Source organism: Myripristis murdjan, chromosome 8 (genome assembly GCF_902150065.1).
Source record: "Myripristis murdjan chromosome 8, fMyrMur1.1, whole genome shotgun sequence".
Classification (NCBI taxonomy): domain Eukaryota; kingdom Metazoa; phylum Chordata; class Actinopteri; order Holocentriformes; family Holocentridae; genus Myripristis; species Myripristis murdjan.
In genome coordinates this window covers 13,647,211-13,668,476 of record NC_043987.1, presented here as the reverse complement: position 1 = coordinate 13,668,476, position 21,266 = coordinate 13,647,211, and the positions used below count along the sequence as shown (strand labels likewise).

Below are 21,266 nucleotides of genomic sequence, written 5' to 3'. Positions count from 1 at the left end.
AACAAGTGAACAAAATATTACTTATAAAATAACTCACCATCTACCATCAGCATATCACAGGGAAAGGCTGTTTATCATACAGCCACAATTTTGCACATCAGGCAAGCACATTTAAAGTTTCCTCAGAAACTTTATCCAATTCTAGTTTTTATTATAAACATTTTCTGGATGCTTAAATTTCTGACCAAAATTGATCGAAACAAACAAACAAACAAAAGGAAATGTGAAAGTACTAGGAGGGTTAATCATGCCACAGACACCAGAATGACCTATTTATTTTTCATCTGGCCAACATGGTGAAAATGACGTCATGTTTTCAGTGTCAGTACGCCCCCTGCTGGAATGTGCCGGTACGCGCGCCGTCCCTCCCCCTTCTCCCTGGTCCTCCTCCCCCCTCTGATCAACAACCAGCTTGATGATATGCTAGCTAAAGCTGCACACAGAAGCAAAATGGCCGATAGTAAACTAACCGATCACACAGCGTTTGACAGTCATCAAGAGGTTATGCATGTTTTGTTTACAGTTTGAGAATTACACTCGCGCAAAAAAGGATACTCGCCTTTCCACGTCTTTTTTCTATATCTAACATTTCGCCTTTCGGTGATGTCATTTCTTATTCAATTTAGCCTTGAAAGCCTCGAAGAACTAGCTCGCTAGGCTAGCTAGCTTGCTAGCCTGCTAGCGTTACGTTAGATCTGCAAGAATTTGCACAGAAGCACTTTATGTTGTATGTGATTCCCGAGGTGAGTGTTGTTGTTTTTTTTATTACTTTACATATCGTTGTATGATGCTGGATATTTATTGGTGCGCTACTACAACCAAACGCATTCCGTGTATTTTTGCTGTAGTTTTTGAATCGCTTTTCTTGTAATGCGATGCAGTGCCGAGGAAACGTCACTGAAGTTCGTCGTTTAATTTGGCCCTGTCAGTCACTCCAGCTAACGTCTGTACTGATTAGCGAGCTAGCCAGTAGGCGTCAGGCTGCTCCTTGACCACTGTCGGCTTTTCAGCTGCGTCGTAGCACACGGTGACTGAAGTTATCAGTAAATATGAACGACAAACGCTAGCCACTGCGTTTTAAAATAAGGGACGTATGTGCGTAAGTCATAGCGCTCACCAGCTGCTGTGGCATGTTAGCTAACATTAGCTAGCTGGAGTCCCGGGTCAAGCCGCTTTGGTGGCCCCGAGCACAGGCACAGTCGGCGCTCCACTACTGGCCTGCTGTTTCCTTAAAAGCCTTGACATTTACTTTGAATGCGGCCGCAAACATTTGAGTTGCAAGTGGTCGCACAAACTGTGTCCAGTTTGCTTAGTAACTTGTAACTGGTGTATTCATTTAGAGTGCAAATATGGGTTAATACCCTAGGTTGAAAGCTAGCCGAACTCGCTTACATTAGCCTTCTGTGTCAGCCTGCTAATTATGTGCAGTTTAGTTAAAAGGACTATGCCTGTTCGCACTTGAAGCTTACTACCGTGGATTCCCTCACCACATTTCCAAAATAACTGCTTCCTCTCGTGTCTGAGCTAAAATGTTATGTATTTGCCTTTCCACAACAAAACTGCGCCCACGTGACTTGATTTGTGCGATAATAAATTGTCTTATATTTATGGTAGGTGAGGATGCGGCAGGTGAAAGGTCAGTGAAAACACGGGTGTCCTTTTCAACGTGTAAAGCTGGAAATCTCCTGAAACGAGTATCACATTAATAGTATGATGGAATCTAATGTCTCAAATATTAGGGTAGCATCGTTACAGTTTCCATCATCTCTATTATTCAAAAGGAAGTGATATTTTTGACATCGTGTTTAAGTGCTTTGGCTCTCTTGTGTTTTTTTCTGCTGTCTGTTGGTTGGACCTGCAATCGTTTGCTGGGTAATGAATTATGCAATGAGCAGCTAGGCTACCAAGGGCTGTTGGCAACCTGTCTGCCTCTGGTTAACATTACAGTTCTTACAACATTAACTAACTGTGGAGGAGTATTTGTTGACAGAAACACATGTTATTCATTTTTAGTCAAAGTCTTTGTCCGTGTTTCGGAGGGGAACAAAATGTGCATACGTATGTGAACTATAAGCCACACTTTCTGTGTTGTTTGCTATGTAGCAAACAATTTAACACATTTATTTCCTATTTGTTTTCCAAGACAGGAGAATCAGGAAAGGGAACAGTAGTTCATGGAAGACAAGAAAAAGAAGAAAGAGGATAAAAAGAAAAGGGAAACCTCTCAGAAGGTAATTGTGTCACTAAAACCCAAAACTTTGCCTTTACATTAAAGCAAAAATCCACGTCTGTTCTCTTTACCTTGTTCTTATTACTTAGCAGGCCAGGAATCAGAAATGTTCTGTGTATACATTTCTCCATTGGTGCCAGAGGCTGGTACATCTCAGAATTCACTAGTTATTTTCAGTATTTTATATTGCAACTCACTTTTTACAGTAGGATCTCAAAATCACCTGCAAAAGTAGCTAGTAGACAAGTGTATCAGTGTTATTGGTATGTGTATACTTTCTCCTTCATAGGTGTTCGCTTTGTATTGAAGCTCATTTGCATGAAAGTGTTAATTATTGTTTTCCGCATGAAGTCATACATTTTCATAGGACAAAATTCATGACGTGTCATGTAGCATCACCTTTTCTGGAATCTAACTTTTTGGAAGAGTTTTTCATGTTTAAAAATTCTAATAAATTCCCAAGGTCATGAGAATAACATCTAACTCTTTGAGGGTAGATTAAGCAGTGCCTTGCTCATACTTTGCAGGTTATAGTCTTAAATTCACTGTAAATTTGCCCTCTTTCTGACATTTAACTGACTGATTTCTGTGATTTCAGGTGCCAGAACAGAAAATCAAAGGTATGCTTTGTTTCTTTCTTCATTTACTTAGTTGCTCCTGATCAGTCAACACTCGATATGAAAATCTTAAGTGAAGTCTGTATCTTGTTGTCAAATACACTGTAAACAACAGCAAAGGAATTTGAAATCGATTGACTCTCTGTATTTAACAAAACAAGAACACATTTTCATGCACAGTAATGACCTGCAGAAGTCACAAAGTCACTGCAGTGGAAGGGAGAGCTGCATACACGCACTCACACCTGTGACTTTACCCAGTATAATGACATTCTTGCTGTTGGACACTGAGCAGCTATAACTTCTGTGCTCTGTGGAAGGGCACTCAAGGGAGGGGAAACGTGTCTCCTATTCACATAACATGCTCACAGTCTTATTTACCCTCGCCATACTTGCATCTAACACTGATGTACTCCCGTCTTTGCTCCTTTCTTGTCTCCAGTGCCAGAATCAGCCAAGCCCTCCTCCACCCAGCCACTCGCCACCCCGGGCTCAGTGTCCCCCAGCCCTGGCCCTGCTCCCCCCTCATCCCCCTGTCCTGGTGCAGCCGGGATTTCTGCACAGGTCCCTCCCGGTGGCGGGAACAATGCAAAGCAGCGGGCTGCTGTGGCCAACGGACAGCCCTCCTCCTCCTCCTCCTCCTCTGGAAGCCAGACCTCCCAGCAGCAGCGCTACATGCCGAGGGAGGTTCCTCCAAGATTTCGCTGCCAGCAGGACCACAAAGTGCTACTGAAGAGGGGCCAGCCGCCGCTGTCCTCCATGCTGCTGGGCGGAGGAGAAGGAGGCGGGGGAGGGGGAGGTAATGGCCGTGGAGCCAGCCCACCTCTCTCACAGGGAGCCGATAACCCCAATGCAACCGCAGCTGGAGCCACAGGTGGGCTGAAACTGTAGAACACAAAAAGATAATCAATTAGTTATCTTGAATAAAGGTTCCTGTCAGGTGACATGTTTCTTTTAAATTGGCTACATAATTTGTTCCCACTGACAAGGTATCAGTCATCATCATCTTTAGTGTGTCGAATAAAATTTTAAGTCATCAGTGAGAAAATCTTGTTTCTTTTTTCCATACAGATCCCAACCTGGGTTCATCCTCCCCTTCACCCCCCCACTCCTCCTCATCCTCATTATGTGTCGCTGCTCTGTCTTCTTCTTCTACTACTACTACTTCAACTTATGCAAATTCCACATGGGGGGCAGGCTCTGGCAGCCAGCCCTCCTCTCAGGGCTGGGAGAAGGTGATTGTTGATGGGACTGACCTGGAGGAGTGGCCTAGCATCCTAGGTGGGGCCAAATTGGTTTCTGAGGGGGTTGGAGCATTGGGACGGGAGCAAGACTGCCCCAATAACAACAACAGCAGTGCCTCATGGAGTGAGAGAAACATCCAGCAGAAGGGAGGAGCAGCAGGAGGAGGAGCAGGGAACATGGACAATTCTTCGCCACCTCGCTCCTCTCCTCTTTCCTCCTCATCCTCGCTCAATGAATGTGTTCAGTCAGGTGGCGTTGTGTGGGGCTCCTCCACCTCCCCTCAGGTGGAGGCTGGGCCAGGAGCAGCAGCATTTTACAATTCCAAAGTCTCCCATCTTCTTCCTGGGCCTCAGGAGAGCCCTGTGGGCAGCAACAGCAGCGGGGTCCCTGGTGCCAATTTCAACCCCAACACCAACCCCTCTGCCTGGCCTGCCTTGGTGCAGAGTGGGACGTCAGCGTCGGCCAGTGAGGGCCTTCCTCTGCACTCGTCCATTACTTCAGCTTCTCCATTCTCTGCCAGCACCACCCTCATCACCACTCACTCTGTGTCATCTGTGAATCAGGCTGGCCTCCATCAACAGCACCCTGACACTGCTGTGGGAGCCAGAAGCGGAGAGCAGCCGCAGCAGCAATGGGGAGGCCTTGGGCCAGCACTAGGTTCAGGAGGAGGAGCAGTAGGAGCAGGGCCAGGACCAAATCAAGAAGGTAGCGATGGGAGGGACTATGGGGATGCTGGCGTTGAAGGAGAAGGGGGTGGTAATCTCTCTGGCTCCTCATCTTCCTCCTCTGCAGCCTCTTCTTCATGGAGAGCCATGCCTCCAACCTCGTCTGATACCAGTACAGGTGTGTCGCAGACAGATGGGTGGGGTGGAGGAGGGGCTGGAGCTCAGGGGCATGAGGGAAACGTGTGGGGCTTTGGTAGCCAGGGTGAGAAGGTGGGGTGGGGGAGGGGAAATGATGGTAGCTCAAATACCCCCGTGGTATCTCAGGGAGCTTGGGAAGGAGGGAGTGCAGAACCAGAATGGGGTAATACAGCAGGAGTGGGAGGTTCTGGTAACCTAGCAATAGGAAGTGGAAGAGGAGGAAGTGGGAGCAGCAACAGCAGCAGTAGTGGAGGCAGTGTCGGTGTTGGAGGCGGGGTTTCACAGGACTCCACCTCTCCAACCTTTGCAACTATGACAAGAGCTTGGGACAATCAGAAAGGGGTGGAAAGCGGGGATGGCGGGGAAGGAGGGCAGGGTGGAGGCAGGACAGGTGGAGGACCCTCGTCCTCTAGTGGTGGAGGGTCCCTTGCTGGGAGCGGTGGAGGAGGGAGTGGCAGCGGACCTAACAATCAGAAGCAGGAGCTCTCTGCACACAGCCGCTCCCACCCAACCCCCAGTGCTGATGTGGCCTTACAGAGCATGCTCAGTCGGTCTGACTTGGACCCAAGGGTTCTGTCCAACACCGGTTGGGGGCAGACCCAGATCCGACAGAACGTGGCCTGGGACCTGGACACCACAACAGGAGGAGGAAACGGAAATGAAAGAGGCACTTCATCTTCCTCTGCATTCTTATCAACCATGAACACTACCACTAATCGTGGTCCTGGGTACCCGTCTAACACCAGTTTAGTGACTACTGATCAGTCTGCTGGCGTCCACATGGCCAGCCTGAACTCTGCACCAGTTTCAGTGAGGGACAGCTGGGATGACGGTGCCACACAGACCACACGTGGTCCTCACATGCCTGGTAGCAGCATCAGGAAACCTGGATCGCCAGTGAAAGAGATGGAGGGCAGCCAGGGGAAGGCAGCTGGAGGATGGGGGAGTGAAGAGCAAGAATGGGGAGATCATGGAGGAGGAGTAAGGAACTGGAGAGACTCCGGAGAACAGGGTAGTGGATGGTCAGGTGGTCCCGAGGACAAAGGGACAGGAGGATGGAAGGAGATGGTAAGAGGAGAGGGAGGAGGTTGGGGAGGACAGCGTGGAGGGGGAGGAGACTGGGGGCAGAGAGACTCCAAACTGGGAGGAGGGTGGGGAGATGGGCGAAGCAGAGGTGGAACCAACTCTGATGAGGGATCCTCCTGGGGTAATATGGAAGAAGGAGGATCCCAGAGAGGAGGCTGGGGAGGAGATGTGGGTGGTAGCAAACCCCACCAAGAATGGGGGAGCGTCAAACCACACACAACAGCAGCACAGATACCAAACAGCCAAGTGGCAACACTGAAAGCCCCAAATCAACAGCAGCACCAATCACAGGGCCAGCAACCACCAGGAGGATCCGTGCAAGGAGGGTGGGGCAGCCGGTCCAATGTTGGAGGTGGAGGTCCACCATCCAAAAATCAGAACCAAAGTTCGGGCTGGACCTCCGGCCCGATCCCCCAAATCCCCGGGGGTGCGGGTGACTCCCTGGAGCCCAGCGGCTGGGAGGAGCCCTCCCCTCAGTCTATCAGCCGCAAAATGGAGATCGACGATGGGACTTCAGCCTGGGGAGACCCCACACGCTACAACAGCAAGAATGTGAACTTGTGGGACAAGAACAATGCCAAACCTGGTCAAAGCCATGGTCAGCAGGGCCCCCCGCCGTCCATGCAGCAACAACCACCCAGAAGGCAGCAGGGGATGCAGCCTAGCAGGGACACAAACCCTGGCAATGCTGCAATGGGTAAGCCAAAGTCAAAATTATTCCTAGTTTAGTTATTACGTTTTTATTTTGTTTTTTGCATTTGTAAGCAGCAACCAGGGGTTGCATTTGAGGTGTTGTATTCTCATAAGTGTTATTGGTAACACTTATGTGTCTCACTGTTCACTTTTTAAGTATTGCTGAAATTATTTGATATTTTTGAGTTGCAGATATCTCATTGTGGTGTAAAACTAATTGTTTTGTGTGAAACCACAGCAGTACAGCAGAGAAATCCACACTAATGCTCTATAGCGCTAATTTCGACATTACTGACAAGACTCTTGATCCTCATTGTCATCAAAAACCACCCGCTCATTTTATCTATTATTTTGCTCTGGTACATGCTAAACCTTTGAGCTCAATCTTGTCCTTGGCCAGGCCCAGGTATGTGGGGAGGAGGAGCACAACCTGTTGACAATGGTACGGCAGCTTGGGGGCAGACATCAGACACACCAACAAGTTGGGGTGACCCAGATGAACCTGGAAAAGCCTCCAGCTGGGCAAATCCCTCACCCAATCCTGGCAAATCTGGTGAGAGTAGGAAAAATAATGTTTTCATGCAAAATATTAGAATATTTTAGCTCTGCTTTTTTGGTGCGAAACAAATTTTAATCCATGGTATTGAGCCTTTTATCAACTATCCAAATTAAAGTTGGTCTTCCATATCTCTCGTCATAATAGGCTTTAGCATTGTTAAACCAACAATTCCAAACACCCCAAAAAAAATAGATAGATAACCCTCTGTTTTATTTTTGGCACAGGCTCCAAGTCGATGGAAAACTGGGGAGGTAAGGGTGAGGGCTCTGTGGCAGCATCCCGGCACTCCAGCTGGGACGAGGAGGATGACAGTGGCGGCGGGGTCTGGAACAGCACAGGCTCCCAGGGAAGCAGCTCGTCCTTCAACTCTGGAGGCTGGGGCCAAAGTCATGGAGGAAAGAGAGGCAACATCAAGGTAGGGAAAAAGGAGGCACCAGTCCTTATGCTGTCCTTAAGCTGTTTTTATTGTTATGGGTTCAGTGATTGTCAGAATGAATTGTTGTTTTTTTTTTTGTATGGTAGTAACAATACAGAGGCTTTGTTGTTTTTCCTCCCCGTTGACTGTGCTTGGTATTGAAATTGTATTTTTTTTGACTGAATTGAATATTTTGTATATGTTCCCTAAAGGGTGGAGGAGGGGACAACTGGATCAATCCAATGTCACGTCAGTTCTCAAACATGGGTCTGCTGGTAAGACATTATTTATTAAGAATGATCTAAGCATCCAAGTACTCTTGCTGCATGTCCTGATCAAACAACTGTTCAGTAAAGGTTTTATACCATACGTTTGTTGTGGATTAGAGGCTCCCCTCTGAAAATCAAAAACTGAGGAGCACAGTCTTTTTAAAAAAAGAAGTAACACCGACAAATTTATGCAGCTGTTTGTTTGTACGTGTTACTTTTTGTGATACAAAGTCATACAAAGTCCCTCACCCACATGAGTTGCTTCTGTGGTCTCATTTTGAATGTTGACAATTTCAGTTTCAGTCATCTCCCCATTCATTATGTTGTTTCACAAACCGTGGCTCAAAAACAAACTTCTAAGTGAAACATGAAGAAGGTTTAAACACACTTTAAAAGGTTATCAGAAAGAAGTCACAGGTTTGTGTTTGTTTCCTAAATTTACACCAATCCTCTGTTTTGATATTACTTCCTAATATTGAGGTGTTTTCTCAGCATACTTTGGTTCAAAAAGATCCCCAGGTATTTTCAGAGAATGCCATATGTTCTTCAGAATCACTGCCATGTTTGCTGCTGTAAACTATGCTTAATAGCTCCTAGCAAGCTATCTACCTTGCTTTGTTTAGATTCTTGGTACAATTTCTTACCACAGTGTGTATGTCTGGCAGAAGACTACGGTTCCTATGTGGAACCCACTTATCGTCTTTTTTTATTTCCAAGTTGGGGCTGAAATTGGATGAATGTTCAAACACAAACCTGCAGCTTCTTTTTTGATAACCTTTTAAAGTGTGTCTTCGTGTTTTACTTGGAAATTTGTTTTTGAGCCTTCGTTTGTGACACATTGGAATGAATGGGGAGATGACTGAAACTGAAAGCATCAGCATTCAAAATGTGAACACAGAAGTGACTGATGTGGGTGAGCGACTTTCTGTGGTTTTAAAGTAGCATGCCGACCAATGTTGAAACCATTTTGTATACTATATTATACATATATATTATTATATATTATTTAATTTTCATTTTTATATAACACAAAACTGTAACACACACATTGCACGGATCTCCTCCATAATGTCCATCCATTGCCCCAGAGATGGAGTGTCAATTTTCAGCCAGTTCCTGGTGATGGTCTTTTTAATGGCCAGAGTCATAATTCTAAAGAGATACCTGTCCTCTTCCGCCAGTCCGTCTGGAATCAATCCCAAATACAAATGCCGGGGATCTCTGGAGATATTGTACTTAAGGATTACCTTCAGCCATCCTATTATGTTATCCCAAAAAATTTTCATTTTGTCACATGACCAGAAAATATGAGTGTGATTGGCAGTGATATGGCCACATTCTCTCCAACATTGTTGCAGTGTTCCAAGTTGTTTACTTTTTATTTGGGGTGTTATGAAAAAACGTGTCAAATTTTTCCAACAAAACTCTTTACAGTGTCTGGAGTTTGTGGAGCGATGTTGTGTTTTGCAGAGTAAATGCCAGTTACCCTCTAAAGCTCCATCCGCAGCGCAGTAACATCTGTCCTGTGCCCTTTTTAACTGTTACAGTGCTATTTTTCCTTTGAGAGAGTCTGTATGATAGTTTTGTGTAAAATTTCCAGTGCTAACTTGGTCTGTTTTCTAGGGTGATGACCCGAGTGTTGACAAGAAGATGGAAGGAGACAAGAGAGGAATGAATGACTATAATGGAGAGATGCGGAGGGGAGGAAGAGGTGGAGGTGGCTACCGCATGCCTGGTTCCAAAGAAATGGGTGCTGTGGACATGGGACCTTATGGTGAAAAGGTATGATGCTGCTTTATTATAGCAAGAGCTCTTGAATATGCATATGCCACTCCGTAATGCTGGTTGACATTTACTACAGTGCCTACCGGTGTAAAGTAGCTCCAGACTCTTCGATTTTGTAAGCTAGATATCATTTCACATTATTGCATTCTTTCATCACACTGACTTAGGGCTGTGCGATATTGACAAAATCTTCTCTTACAATATGGATAATTTCATATGTTGATAACAATATATATCACAATATAGTATGTCTTCTGTAAATTTAATGGAACAAATTGTCTATACAAAATAATCACAACCACTTTGTTAATTCTGTGAACTAAATACAAATGAAAGGTGTTTTCTCTTTTCTCCCTTTCATTTGGAAGTGACGTTGAACAGAAATGAGGTTTGCCTTTGCTTTCAGCATTTGTCTTCCCTTCAGCTTGCATCTTTCGCCTCTCCTTGTACTGCCTGTCATGGTTCTTTTGTAAGTGGTAAAGGAAGTTTGTTGTGTTGGAGTCTGATGTAAGAACCGGTCTGTGGCGTACTCTGCAAAGTACTGTTTTCTGGTCGGTGTCAGATTTATGATATCCAAACCGCATTCAAGACAATAAGGAGTTCTGACTCAGTGGCATTACATACATCCGTAAAGTGGCTTTTATGACAACAGTGATAGAGAAAAATCTCTATCGATAGACATTTTTCTCTCATTAAACAATATATACCATCATATCGCACAGCTCTACATTGGCTACATCAATGTTATATTCTCACTCATGTTTCTACAAGGCATGTAAGTGATTGATGAACATATGAATGAGGGTACTGTACTATAATAATGTACTATAATATGTATAGTAAATGACTGTATGAATCAAATAAATTACTTTTATAATATAATGTGCTAACATACTATCCTGTTGTGTTCTGCGGCAGATGGGTGCTCATGGAGTGTTTGGTGGCAGTGGTGGAGGGATGCCTCAGCCTCGAGGGATGCACCAGCCTGGCATGCATCCAATGAACCCCTCCCAGGGGTTACGTGCTCAAGTGCCTCATCAGTTCCTGTCTGCTCAGGTCTATTTACCTTTCCTTCTGCCATTTTTGGGCACAATGAGCGCATGTAAAACAAGGGTATGGTCTTGGGGTGTAACCATCCATCAGTCTGGATCATTGTATCAATTAAATGATCTAAGGTTATCAATGCAAGAAAAAGCATCGATTTCTATCATTTTAAAGATAACATTACAGCTTTTTTTTTTTTATTTATTATTTTTTTTTTTTAATTCCCATGCCGTGTCTTTATGATCATTTTCATCCAAGTGCACATCCTTCTTCCAAACTGCGAGTGGCAGGTGGATCATGCACCAGCCAATCAACTGCCAAGAAAAACAAAGGAAATTTACTTACTTACTTAAATCAGCAGTTTGGAAATATTTTGGATTTCGTTAAAAATATGGATCAACAGACAAAACACAAGCTACTTGCAAAAATGCCATTGCAAAAATTATCATTTTGTTGTATTGTGTATCCAAGGTGATAAAGCAAAGATGTGCATTATTTATTCTCAAAATTGAAAGGTCATCAAGGGTTGTTTAAGTTAACTGAAAAAGTAGACTTAAACATTAGAAACATTAGCACTTTATGTAGAACAACAAAGACATTTTATTTATTTATTTTTATTGATTAAATTTATTGATTTATTTAAAAAAAAAAAAAAAAGAAAGAAAGAAATGTGATTTACATACCTACCCTTCCCAACTTGCTAGAATAAAGCTAAATATGGACTTTTTAAATATGGATTTTTTTTTTTTTTTTTTTCAACTCAGAACATCATTTGGTCTCATACCACCATAATTAATGATTAGTTTGTGTTCTTCAGTGTCATTATCGATGACTAGTTGTGTTACTATTGGGTGTCCATGTTTATCAGCCCTACTGATATTGGTTCCTGTGACATGTAGGTGCCGGGCCCAATGCTGAAGCAGATGCCCTCCCCTGGTGGCAGTGTGGGCGGTGTAGTTGGCGGAGTGGGAGGTGTTGGTGGTGTGGGAGGTGTTGGTGGTGTTGGAGGAGGGGTGTTCCCTCCTCAGCTGTCACCACAGCAGCTAGCAATGCTCAGCAGCATTTACCCCCACGTGCAGCAGTTCCATTTGGTAAGTGCTTAAATGACACACTGATTGGTTGATTTGATGGACTGATCCTATTTTAAATTTAAATAAATAAATGACATTTTGTTTTTACTGTTTTTTGGAAAGGTCTACTTTTGTGCAGTTCCGTAGTGGTAAATTACTCAGCCCTTACAATGTGAATGTTTGTGAGCACTAACCTATACTTTCTTGTATGTCTCCCTCCCCTCTCTGCCTGCTAACCTCCAGGCTTGTCAGCTTTTGCTACAGCAGCAGCAGCAACAGCAGCAGCAGCAGCTCCTGCAGAGCCAGAGAAAGTTTCCTCAGCCTCAGCCTCTCAGGCAGCAGCCCGACCCACAGCAGGTTAATGAGATAATATTGTCATGACTGTAGCCTAAAGCACATTTTATGAGTGTAATGTAAAGCCCAAGTGTAAAAAATGTGGCAGCACTTGGATTGAATTTTCATACTTCCATGTCTGTGCAGTGAGTACTGGTCAGACTTGGGTCATATAGTAAAATGTTTGGTTGTCTTTGTTTATAAATTTTGTTGATGTATTGGGGTCTGTTTTGTTCTGAAACTTTACATAGGGCCAAAAAAGTTATCAGTCTCAACAAGGTATACCAAATAGACTGTAAGGGGTGAATCAACAAAAGTATTGCATGGCTTTTGCAACCTGCACAAATAAGACAAAAAGAAACTGTGTAATTCACAAAGTACCCGTAAAGGATGAAATGCACTTCTAATTGCGCTGCCAAGCAAGAGATTTGTGGTGTTCATGTAAGAGTTCATGGTAATTGAAGCACATTTATAAAGGGGGTCAAGCCCAGGCTTTCCAGTGATCATGGCAGCAGTGATTGGATTGTAGCAAGGTGAGGGCATTATTAGGGATACACCGATCCGACTTTTTCAGTTCCAATGTCGATACCGATGCTGGGGCCTTACGTATCGGTCAATACCAGATACTGATCCGATATTGTTGATTTAAGAAGCTACAAACCTCAACCGCAATGGCGGCTCCCTTAGATCTGTTCAGCTGCTGGAATTCCTTGTGCTCCTTAGTGTGGTGTTTCTGGCGGTACTTGATTAAATGTGTGGTATTATATCTGGCAGTGTTACCACCACCCCTGGCAACATTCATTTTACATACATTGCAAGCTACCATCAAGCTAGCTGGCGTGCTAAGGGTGAAATACCTCCATATCGCTGACCCATTCGTTCGCTCCATGTTGCTTGTGTTTGCAACTCAACTCAATCAACTCTCGCAGCATGCAGCACACGTGCCGTATGATGTAGCCCGTGTCGCAAAGATTTAAAGGGGAAGGATCGGTCTTACGGATCGGCTGCTTTTACAGATACCCGATCCAGGTAAAATGTTGTTATCGGTGCCAATATCCGATGCTAATATCGGATCGGTGCATCCCTAGGCATTATCATGCCAGGAGGAGGAAGGAGAATATCACTTTTTGATTTAATTGAGACCGAAAGTTTTTGCAGATACATGCTGCCAGGTCAAACAATTCTTGCTGTAATTGATGATATCATGGATGACACTGAGCCTGCCATCAAAAGATGCCATGCAATACCTGGCATTGTCCTGCCTATTGTGTTCTTGGCACAAAAGCAACATTTATACTTTGCCACATGGATAGTTGCAGTTGAGCTGCACCCACAATGCTGTCACCGCAATGTTGTCCTTACATCATGTATAAACTGTAACACTCAATGCATTGTTAATACCAATCACCAATCTTACCTAGACAAATTTGTGACCATTTTGTGCACTGATCCTGATTATTTTGTTGACCTATGTCCTCCTCAGCTGGCAAGGATCATGGCTATTCTTCAGCAGCAGAGGCAGCATCAGCAGGGAGGAGTCGCAGGAGCAGCAGCAGGAGGAGGGAGCTCCAAACTTTCTCCCTCTCACCTGGGAGCAGGCACATCCAAACAGCCCATGGTTGACCCCCTTACCCATCCTGGAATGGGCGGCCCGTTATCAGACCTTCATGCCAAAACACAGGGGATGTACTCGGGTGAGAATAGTCTATAGTAGACTAACTATACTAACTTGAATTATACATGGCGTGCACTTGATATTGCATAACTTCACCTGTTTTAAGTAGCCTTTGTTAGACTATTGAAACGTTAGCAAAGTAGTATCCTGGTTTAGGAAACAGTCAACCAACCAACCAGACAGATTGAGCATATTTAGCAGCGTATTCATTACTTGGAAGTGACAGCAGCATGCAGCCCTGGCCTGAACTGACCCCATGTCCCACCAGAAGCTCAGTGCCATACAGCTGGTCTGTTTGTTTGTCCTCTCTGCCCACACAGTAGGTGGGCCAATGACAACCATCTATAGTGTTATATCCATCTAATTTGTATAAACACTGGTACATGTTGCTTTGGTGATTGCTGTTGCCACAACAACGGTTCATCGTTTCAGCCAGCCTTGGCCTCACCAATGTCATTGCAGTTGCACTGACTCTAGGGCTGTTCTGAAAAACAATGCCCACAAGCTTGGCCCAAAGGCTCCATTGAATTCACCATCATAGTAATGAGATCTGGTCATGAATGTTTTTGTTTACGGTGTGTCTCTCCTCTCAGGCTTTGCCCCCGGTGGTAACCTGTCAGGACTGGAGCTGGGCTCCATGATGGGAGGAATGGGAGGGATGAAGGATGCAGGGGGACAGCAGTCCCGCTTTAAATGGATGATGGAGGGACACTCGCCAGCCCCATCGCCTCCTGACACAGCCCTTCACAAGAACGGTAGGTTGGCAAATGCTTTGTAACAGGATTCTTGTTAAGGTTAGATTCACACTATGGTAATTCACACCTTCCAGCCTATCTTCAGCGTGGTTCCAGTTGCATAGATAATCATCTTAATTCACTGTGTATCTGAATGAATCATTATGTGAATGTTTAATGTCAATCTGTTTGACCTTATTTGTCTTTTGCATGCCATTCCCAAGGCCCTTTACCCAACCCTATAAAGGTGAGAGGAGGTTCCCCGTACTCCCAGTATGAAATGCTGGGTGGTGATGGTTTGGGGATGCCCCCTCAAGGCCCTGCTGACAACTGGCACAGGACCCCTGGGAGCAAGATGGGCAGCAAGCCTGGCACATCCAGCTGGCCTCCAGGTAATGGCTCCATTCTCTGCCTGTTGTTGCCATAGGACAGTAAATTAGAAATACGCAGTGATTTGGCAGAATTTCAGCTCAACTTAGACTCAAATACTGGGGGTACGATATGTTGCCAGTCTGATCAGTGTCTATTGTGTGTTTGGGCAGCGTGGGCATACTGACTAGGTACTTCACTGAGGCCATTATGTAGTCCTCATTAGCTGGCTTTCCACTGTCGTGCCACTGTGAGCAAGGGCTATCTTTAAGCCAAACAGTGCTAATTCTCCTGAAGCCTCAGTCTGTGAGAACAAAAAGTATTTGCGTTTCCACTGTGCATTGGATCCCCACCGCTTCCACCTCTCTCACTATATTTGGCATAACATCCTCATTTCAGCAAACACCGTTGATTTAGCATCAGCCATCATTCTCTGTCCAGATAGTGAGCAGACCCATAATGTCCTCATTTGACCACTACTGCCGGTTGTTCTCCATTTTTCTTTTCTCCGTCATATTTTTTGCTACAAAAGCCAGCTGCTGCACTGGCATCTGTATTTATGAGCTGCACCCGTCTCTCTGCCCAAAGCCAGGTAAGTCCTGTCTATGACCCTTAACTCTGCCTCAGACATTGGTTTGCCCTGTCTGGTCCATAGGCATTTGTTGAGCCATTAGCACTTGGAAACTGGCCCTGACATAGGCCCACCGACGTGCGATCAAAGACCGGAAGTGTCAGTGGAAACACAACTGGCCTTGGCACCCACTAGCACACCCGCATTTGGCACGACTGTGGAAAGCTGACTATTTTAGTACCTAACCTAAAGGGAAAGAACAAACTAGCCACAATCCTTAATTTACCCTAATGGTCATTTTGATAACGGCCAGCAAATTAAAACTGATGTGAGCAAAAAGTATGTTTTTTTTTGTTTGTTTGTTTGTTTGTTTGTTTTTATCTGTGTTCACATTACTCTGTGATAAGCCCGTATTCAAACACATTCCTTTCAGCCACATCAGATAAGCACTCGGATGTATGACATTCTGTTGAAGCTTCACATTCACCGCCAGCAGGGACATAATTTTGTGAATGGTATAATCTGTAAGCAGTTTGCCCAGTGTCTTATCCAGCATTTCTGTGGTTGCCAGAGAAACATACTAGCATTGTGCATTATCTTAAATCACTGAGCTTTGCAGATGGATGAATGGGTATTTGTCAAAGATGGTTCCGAATGTAGTTGCATTTAAAATGACTCATCTTAAGGACAAAGTAATATTAATCATTAGTAATGATTATAATAATAATCACCATCATCAGTAATAATAATAATAATAATAATCAGCATCATCAATCAGTCTTCTTGCAAGGCTCAGGTTAGGGTTCATCAAAGGGTTAGGTTGAATCTGATGTGTCATAAACATATCAGTGGTCCAGCACAGCTCCATCCACAGGAATTGGGTCTCGTCCTTTTGATGTATCACTCAACTATACTATAGGTATAATTTCAACCCCACCAATGATTGGTCAATGTTGATGACAGAGTTCCAGCCTGGTGTGCCCTGGAAGGGGATCCAGAGTACTGGAGACCCAGAGTCGGACCCCTACATGACCCCTGGCAGTGTTCTGGGCTCCCCAGGACCTCCAAGCCTCAACGACTCTGACCATCAGTTACTGCGAGACAACATAGGTACAGAATATTTGAGCACACAAATCTTATTTTTAATGCAGGATACAGTGCATTGATAAAACCTATTTATGTTCTGCAGGGCCAAACCCCTCCCTCAACACCTCGCTGCCTTCACCTGGTGCCTGGCCCTACAGTGCCTCAGACAGCCCCCTTGGCAATGCACACAGCACAGGTGTGGTGACCTTTCTTTGTTTGTCTTGTTTTTTTTTTCCCATCTTGTTTTGGATCTATCATTTACTCTGTATATTTTTATTTTGTGTGTGTGTTGCTCTCTTTCTGGGCTTGTTTTCATTCCTTTACACTATAATTTTAGTAGTGTACAAGTTGTCTTTTCAACATAGATTGAGCTAGCTGTTCTGGGTCCTCCCTACTCACATATCTGTGGTCTGTTTGTTAAAACTCACTTTCCCCCTCTTTCCCCCACCTCCCCATTTCCTCTTCAGCAAAGTACTCTGAGTACAAACCCAGCTGGCCCCCTGAGCCCATCGGACACAACAAGTTGTGGAAAACCAATCGCAGCAGCTCGCACCTGCCACGCCCTCCTCCTGGCTTAACCAGCCAGAAGCAGGCCTCACCCTCCCCATGGGGCAGTGGAGGCCCGCGGTTGGCCAGGAGCTGGGGAGGGAGTGGAGTTAACCAAGACACAAGATTTGGGCCAGGTACTGTTTATGTCTTAAGCAACTGGGAGAAGATTTAACCCTTTCATAACCATTTGTCAGTTTAAAATAAAACCTCACTCTTAACAGGGGATATGCCTTAGAAATATATTCATAGTACACAGTTCTGAAAGATAGTATAAAAGCTGTCTTAATGTGAATTTGTCTTGGGCTGATATATAGCTCATCTTGAGCTATGATATCCTCACTTATTGTTTCTTTTCATATATATTTTCTTGCACTTTTTCCCTCTTTCTTTTTATAGGCTCAGCTTGGAGTGATGGTGTGGCCTCCAGAGGCAGCTGCTGGTTGCTGCTGAGCAACCTGACCCCTCAGGTAGGGAGGGTGGAAGGAAAAGAGGGAGGAACAGATTAAGGGATGGGAAGACTCTGAGGAGCTGAAAGACATATTATGCACAGACAGACTGTAGCAGAGCGAGTGACTGTCAGAGAGAGAGTGGTATAGGAAGTCAGAGGGAGAGCAGAATGGAGAATATTAACAGTGTCACCACCAGTCAACCTATTGGCTGTAAAGTGAGATAATGCAGAAGGGTGAGGACAAGAAGTGACAAGGGAGTGCACTGTGAGGGCAATTTAGAATTTTAATGTTCTCACAAGCCTTCATTGCAGCAGAATTTATCATGGCTATAAAATAAAATGGTTGCCCCGACAGACTGGCCAGGGTTTGAATTTGAAAGCACTAAACCGCCATTCTCATTCATCAGTATTCCCCTTCAGTCTATCTTATGCAAATGGAACAGAATGATGCGTGACCCAGCCGTAATTGGATTGTGAAGTGTGATGATCCATTTAATCAATTAGGGATTGCACACATGACTGTGGCAAGGAAGAGCTGCTCTGGGAAAAACATAGGATGGAAAATGTTTATTTATGCAGCTGAGACACTTTTGTATCTTTTATTTTTTTACAGTAATGCACTTGAGCCTTATTCAATGCATGTGTGTACACCCTTGCACACAGAAGCACATATATCCCCGCCTAAGTTCACTGTGACCAAATTACATAGCCACACAGTGACAATGAACAATCTGACTACAGTCATTATAGGTACATTCCTCTTCATACATATAACCATTGTTATCTAACCTCCCAGACTCACTGACCTTTCCCTTTGCCTATAAATTGATGGCTCGACACTAAGGTCAATACAGTTTGTCACATAACACACATACATAACCACCAATGCTTAACCTGCATCCCTCTCTTTCCCTGTAGATCGATGGCTCCACACTGAGGACTATCTGCATGCAGCATGGTCCCCTGCTGACCTTTCACCTTGGCCTGACCCAGGGCAGCGCTCTGATTCGCTACAATAGTCGACAGGAAGCAGCCAAGGCCCAGGGTGCACTGCACATGTAGGTTAACCCTCAGTAAACCCCCTATTTTTCTTCTCAAATTTTGTCTCTTTCACACTCACAAGTAAACATTCAATAAATAGAAATATGTGTATATCTCAGTGGACTGGGCAAATAACTGCATAATGCACATTTTGTAATACACAAACATACTACTGTTAAATAAGAGGCCTTGTCTATTCTTTTTCCCAGGTGTGTTCTGGGTAACACCACAATCCTGGCGGAGTTTGTGAGTGAAGAAGAAGTCGCTCGCTATTTTGCACATTCCCAGGCTGGAGGGGCAGAGGGGGCCAGCTCAGGAGGGGCGACAGCTGGTGGGGCACAGGGGTCTTCTGGAACAGGCACTGCTGTGGCCAACAGCGGAGGCAGCTCCCCAGGGAGTGAGCGGGGTGCAACGGGGACAAATACGGGTGGAAACGGAAGTGGTGGTGGAGGAGGAGGAGGAGGAGGCGGAGGAAGTGGAGCAGCGGTTCTAGGTAGCGTGGGGTCCTCTAGCTCCGGCTGGCAGAGTCTGGATGGCACAGGCAGTTCTTCAGAATCCACTTCGGCCCAAGGACCTGGGCTGGGCATATTCTCCCAGTGGAGCACCAATGGAGCAGGGGAGGCAGGCGGAGGAGCAGGGGGTGTCGGGGGAGTGGAGCCTGGGAGGTCCGGGCTCTGGGGAGGCGTAACTGCGGGGTACCCCAGCAGCAGCCTGTGGGGGGCACCACAAATGGAGGAAAGGCACCAAATGGACAGCCCTGCCTCTTTACTGCCCGGCGACCTGCTGGGGGGAGGGGCTGATTCCATCTGATGAGCCCCCTCGATTTATAAGTGTAGGTTTAGACACACTGATACAACAGCATACACTGGGAAACATATGTACTTACTATAGCACACACACAAACACATTTACATGGTATGCATATTAATGTACTACACATATACACGTGCATACACATACACGTATGCATATTAATGTACACACACATATAGCAGAAATGTGAGACATGCTTACACACATTCTCGTGGCCAGACTTAAGCTATTATATAAACAAATGCAGGGACTGTTAGATGTGTATACGGCCTTTTTCCACAGATGAAGATTTCAACTGCTTAGACTTGAACCTGAAAAAGAATGAAAAGTCAGTTGGTCTGAAAGACTTGACTGGATTGCAATGTGCTTAGTAAATAGGGGACTTTTCAACAGATTTACATACACATGCACACACCAAATACAGACGAGCCTTCAGACAGGTGGGCACTGTAAACAGCATTACCTTCATCGTATAAGAGAACTTAAAACTACTACATGATGTGAGGTGAAAGTGCAGTTTGTATTCATGTCCCTTAAAAATGTAGACTGAATCCAAACACATGCAAACACACAGCTCTGATTGACAACAGAACTGTATCTTACTGTGTATGTTGTTTGTTTTTCCGTTTGTATGTATGGTTGTTTTAATTTTTTGAACAGTGGAAATATTGAAAAATGTCATTGTTCTGTTTTGAAAATGCTGACCTCCTACTGTTGTATCTCTCACGCACTCTTTCTCTGTTATTCTCTCTCAATCACATTTGTTACTGTTGAAATGATAAATGTTAAATTGCTGGCAGTTTGAGGCTATGTTGCATTTCTCCATGTGTCTGATACTGTGCACAGTATCATACACAGTACGTGACCGTGCGTATGAGTGAGACTGAGACCAAGTTAGTGGATTAAACCACTGCCGTTGGTATGCGTGTGAGAATGTGAGGATAATGTGTGTGCGCATGTTACTGCCTGTCATAAATGTGGGCAAGGCTGCTTACCATACAGAAGGTCTATACAAAATGTTTTGAGTGCATTCGGTATACTGCTGACTGTGTGTTTCAAGAAATATTGGCACTAATGCTTTGTTTTTTTCCTCATTTTAAGTTGTGTATTTTTTTTTTTTTTAGCAGACTTGTCTTTTTTTATCGTCCGACCTGCAATAATAAAAAAGAACATTTTAATGACACAAAGAGCTGAAGGCATATGCGTTGAGAAAATGGACATGCCAAATCTTATCAAACTGTGTGGAGTGGGTGGTCGGGGTGGGATGGGTTGTTTACAGATGCAGAGTAAGAGTTACCGTACGTTTTTATGTTTTGTTGTTGTGTATTCGTTTTAAATTAAGACAGGCTTTGACACTCCTGTTCAGTGTTTTCGTTTTGAGATTTTACAAAAGAAAAATTTATTTAAACAAATGAGAACAAGATTAATAATAAAGATGAAAGTATTGGCTTCTAAGTTTGTCCTGTGGTCATTTCTGAGATGTTTGTGTGTGTTTGGGTTTCTATCTTTGTAACACAAACAGGATACTTGGGGTTTGTTCATGTTTAGCACTTTTAGCACAAACAAACATTGTGTTAGTCAGTCTTAATTTTCACAAAATGCAGTCATTGTGATGCAGTGTGCCAATTGCAGTAGTCTGGCAATGCATGGAGACTGTTCAAGATTCAGGAGTTTCATTTATCACATTAACAGCCATACTCGTACAACATGCAGTTCATGCTTTTTTGCTGACAGGTTTCCAGACTGTGCTAGTAAAATAAAGGTATGAAGA

At 44.5% G+C, this 21,266-nt stretch overlaps 1 protein-coding gene across 2 annotated transcripts; it reads left to right on the top strand.

Moving 5' to 3' along the window:
* Positions 1–438: 438 nt before the first annotated feature.
* LOC115363275 (trinucleotide repeat-containing gene 6B protein-like) lies at positions 439–20,950 on the top strand. Of its 2 annotated transcripts, XM_030057385.1 has the most exons (22): positions 439–501; positions 627–743; positions 2,144–2,231; positions 2,829–2,850; positions 3,290–3,721; positions 3,919–6,738; positions 7,135–7,287; positions 7,518–7,708; positions 7,921–7,983; positions 9,601–9,759; positions 10,681–10,818; positions 11,706–11,897; positions 12,120–12,233; positions 13,693–13,903; positions 14,478–14,639; positions 14,843–15,010; positions 16,522–16,668; positions 16,748–16,840; positions 17,112–17,327; positions 17,590–17,660; positions 18,560–18,699; positions 18,892–19,492. In XM_030057385.1, exons 3-22 carry the CDS (start codon positions 2,175–2,177, stop codon positions 19,490–19,492), a joined length of 6,150 nt encoding a protein of 2,049 aa, XP_029913245.1. In that variant the 5' UTR covers positions 439–501; positions 627–743; positions 2,144–2,174. The 2 variants fall into 2 exon arrangements, with proteins under 2 accessions (XP_029913245.1, XP_029913246.1); XM_030057386.1 differs by having other exon boundaries at positions 445–743; positions 18,892–20,950.
* The last annotated feature ends 316 nt before the right edge of the window (positions 20,951–21,266 follow it).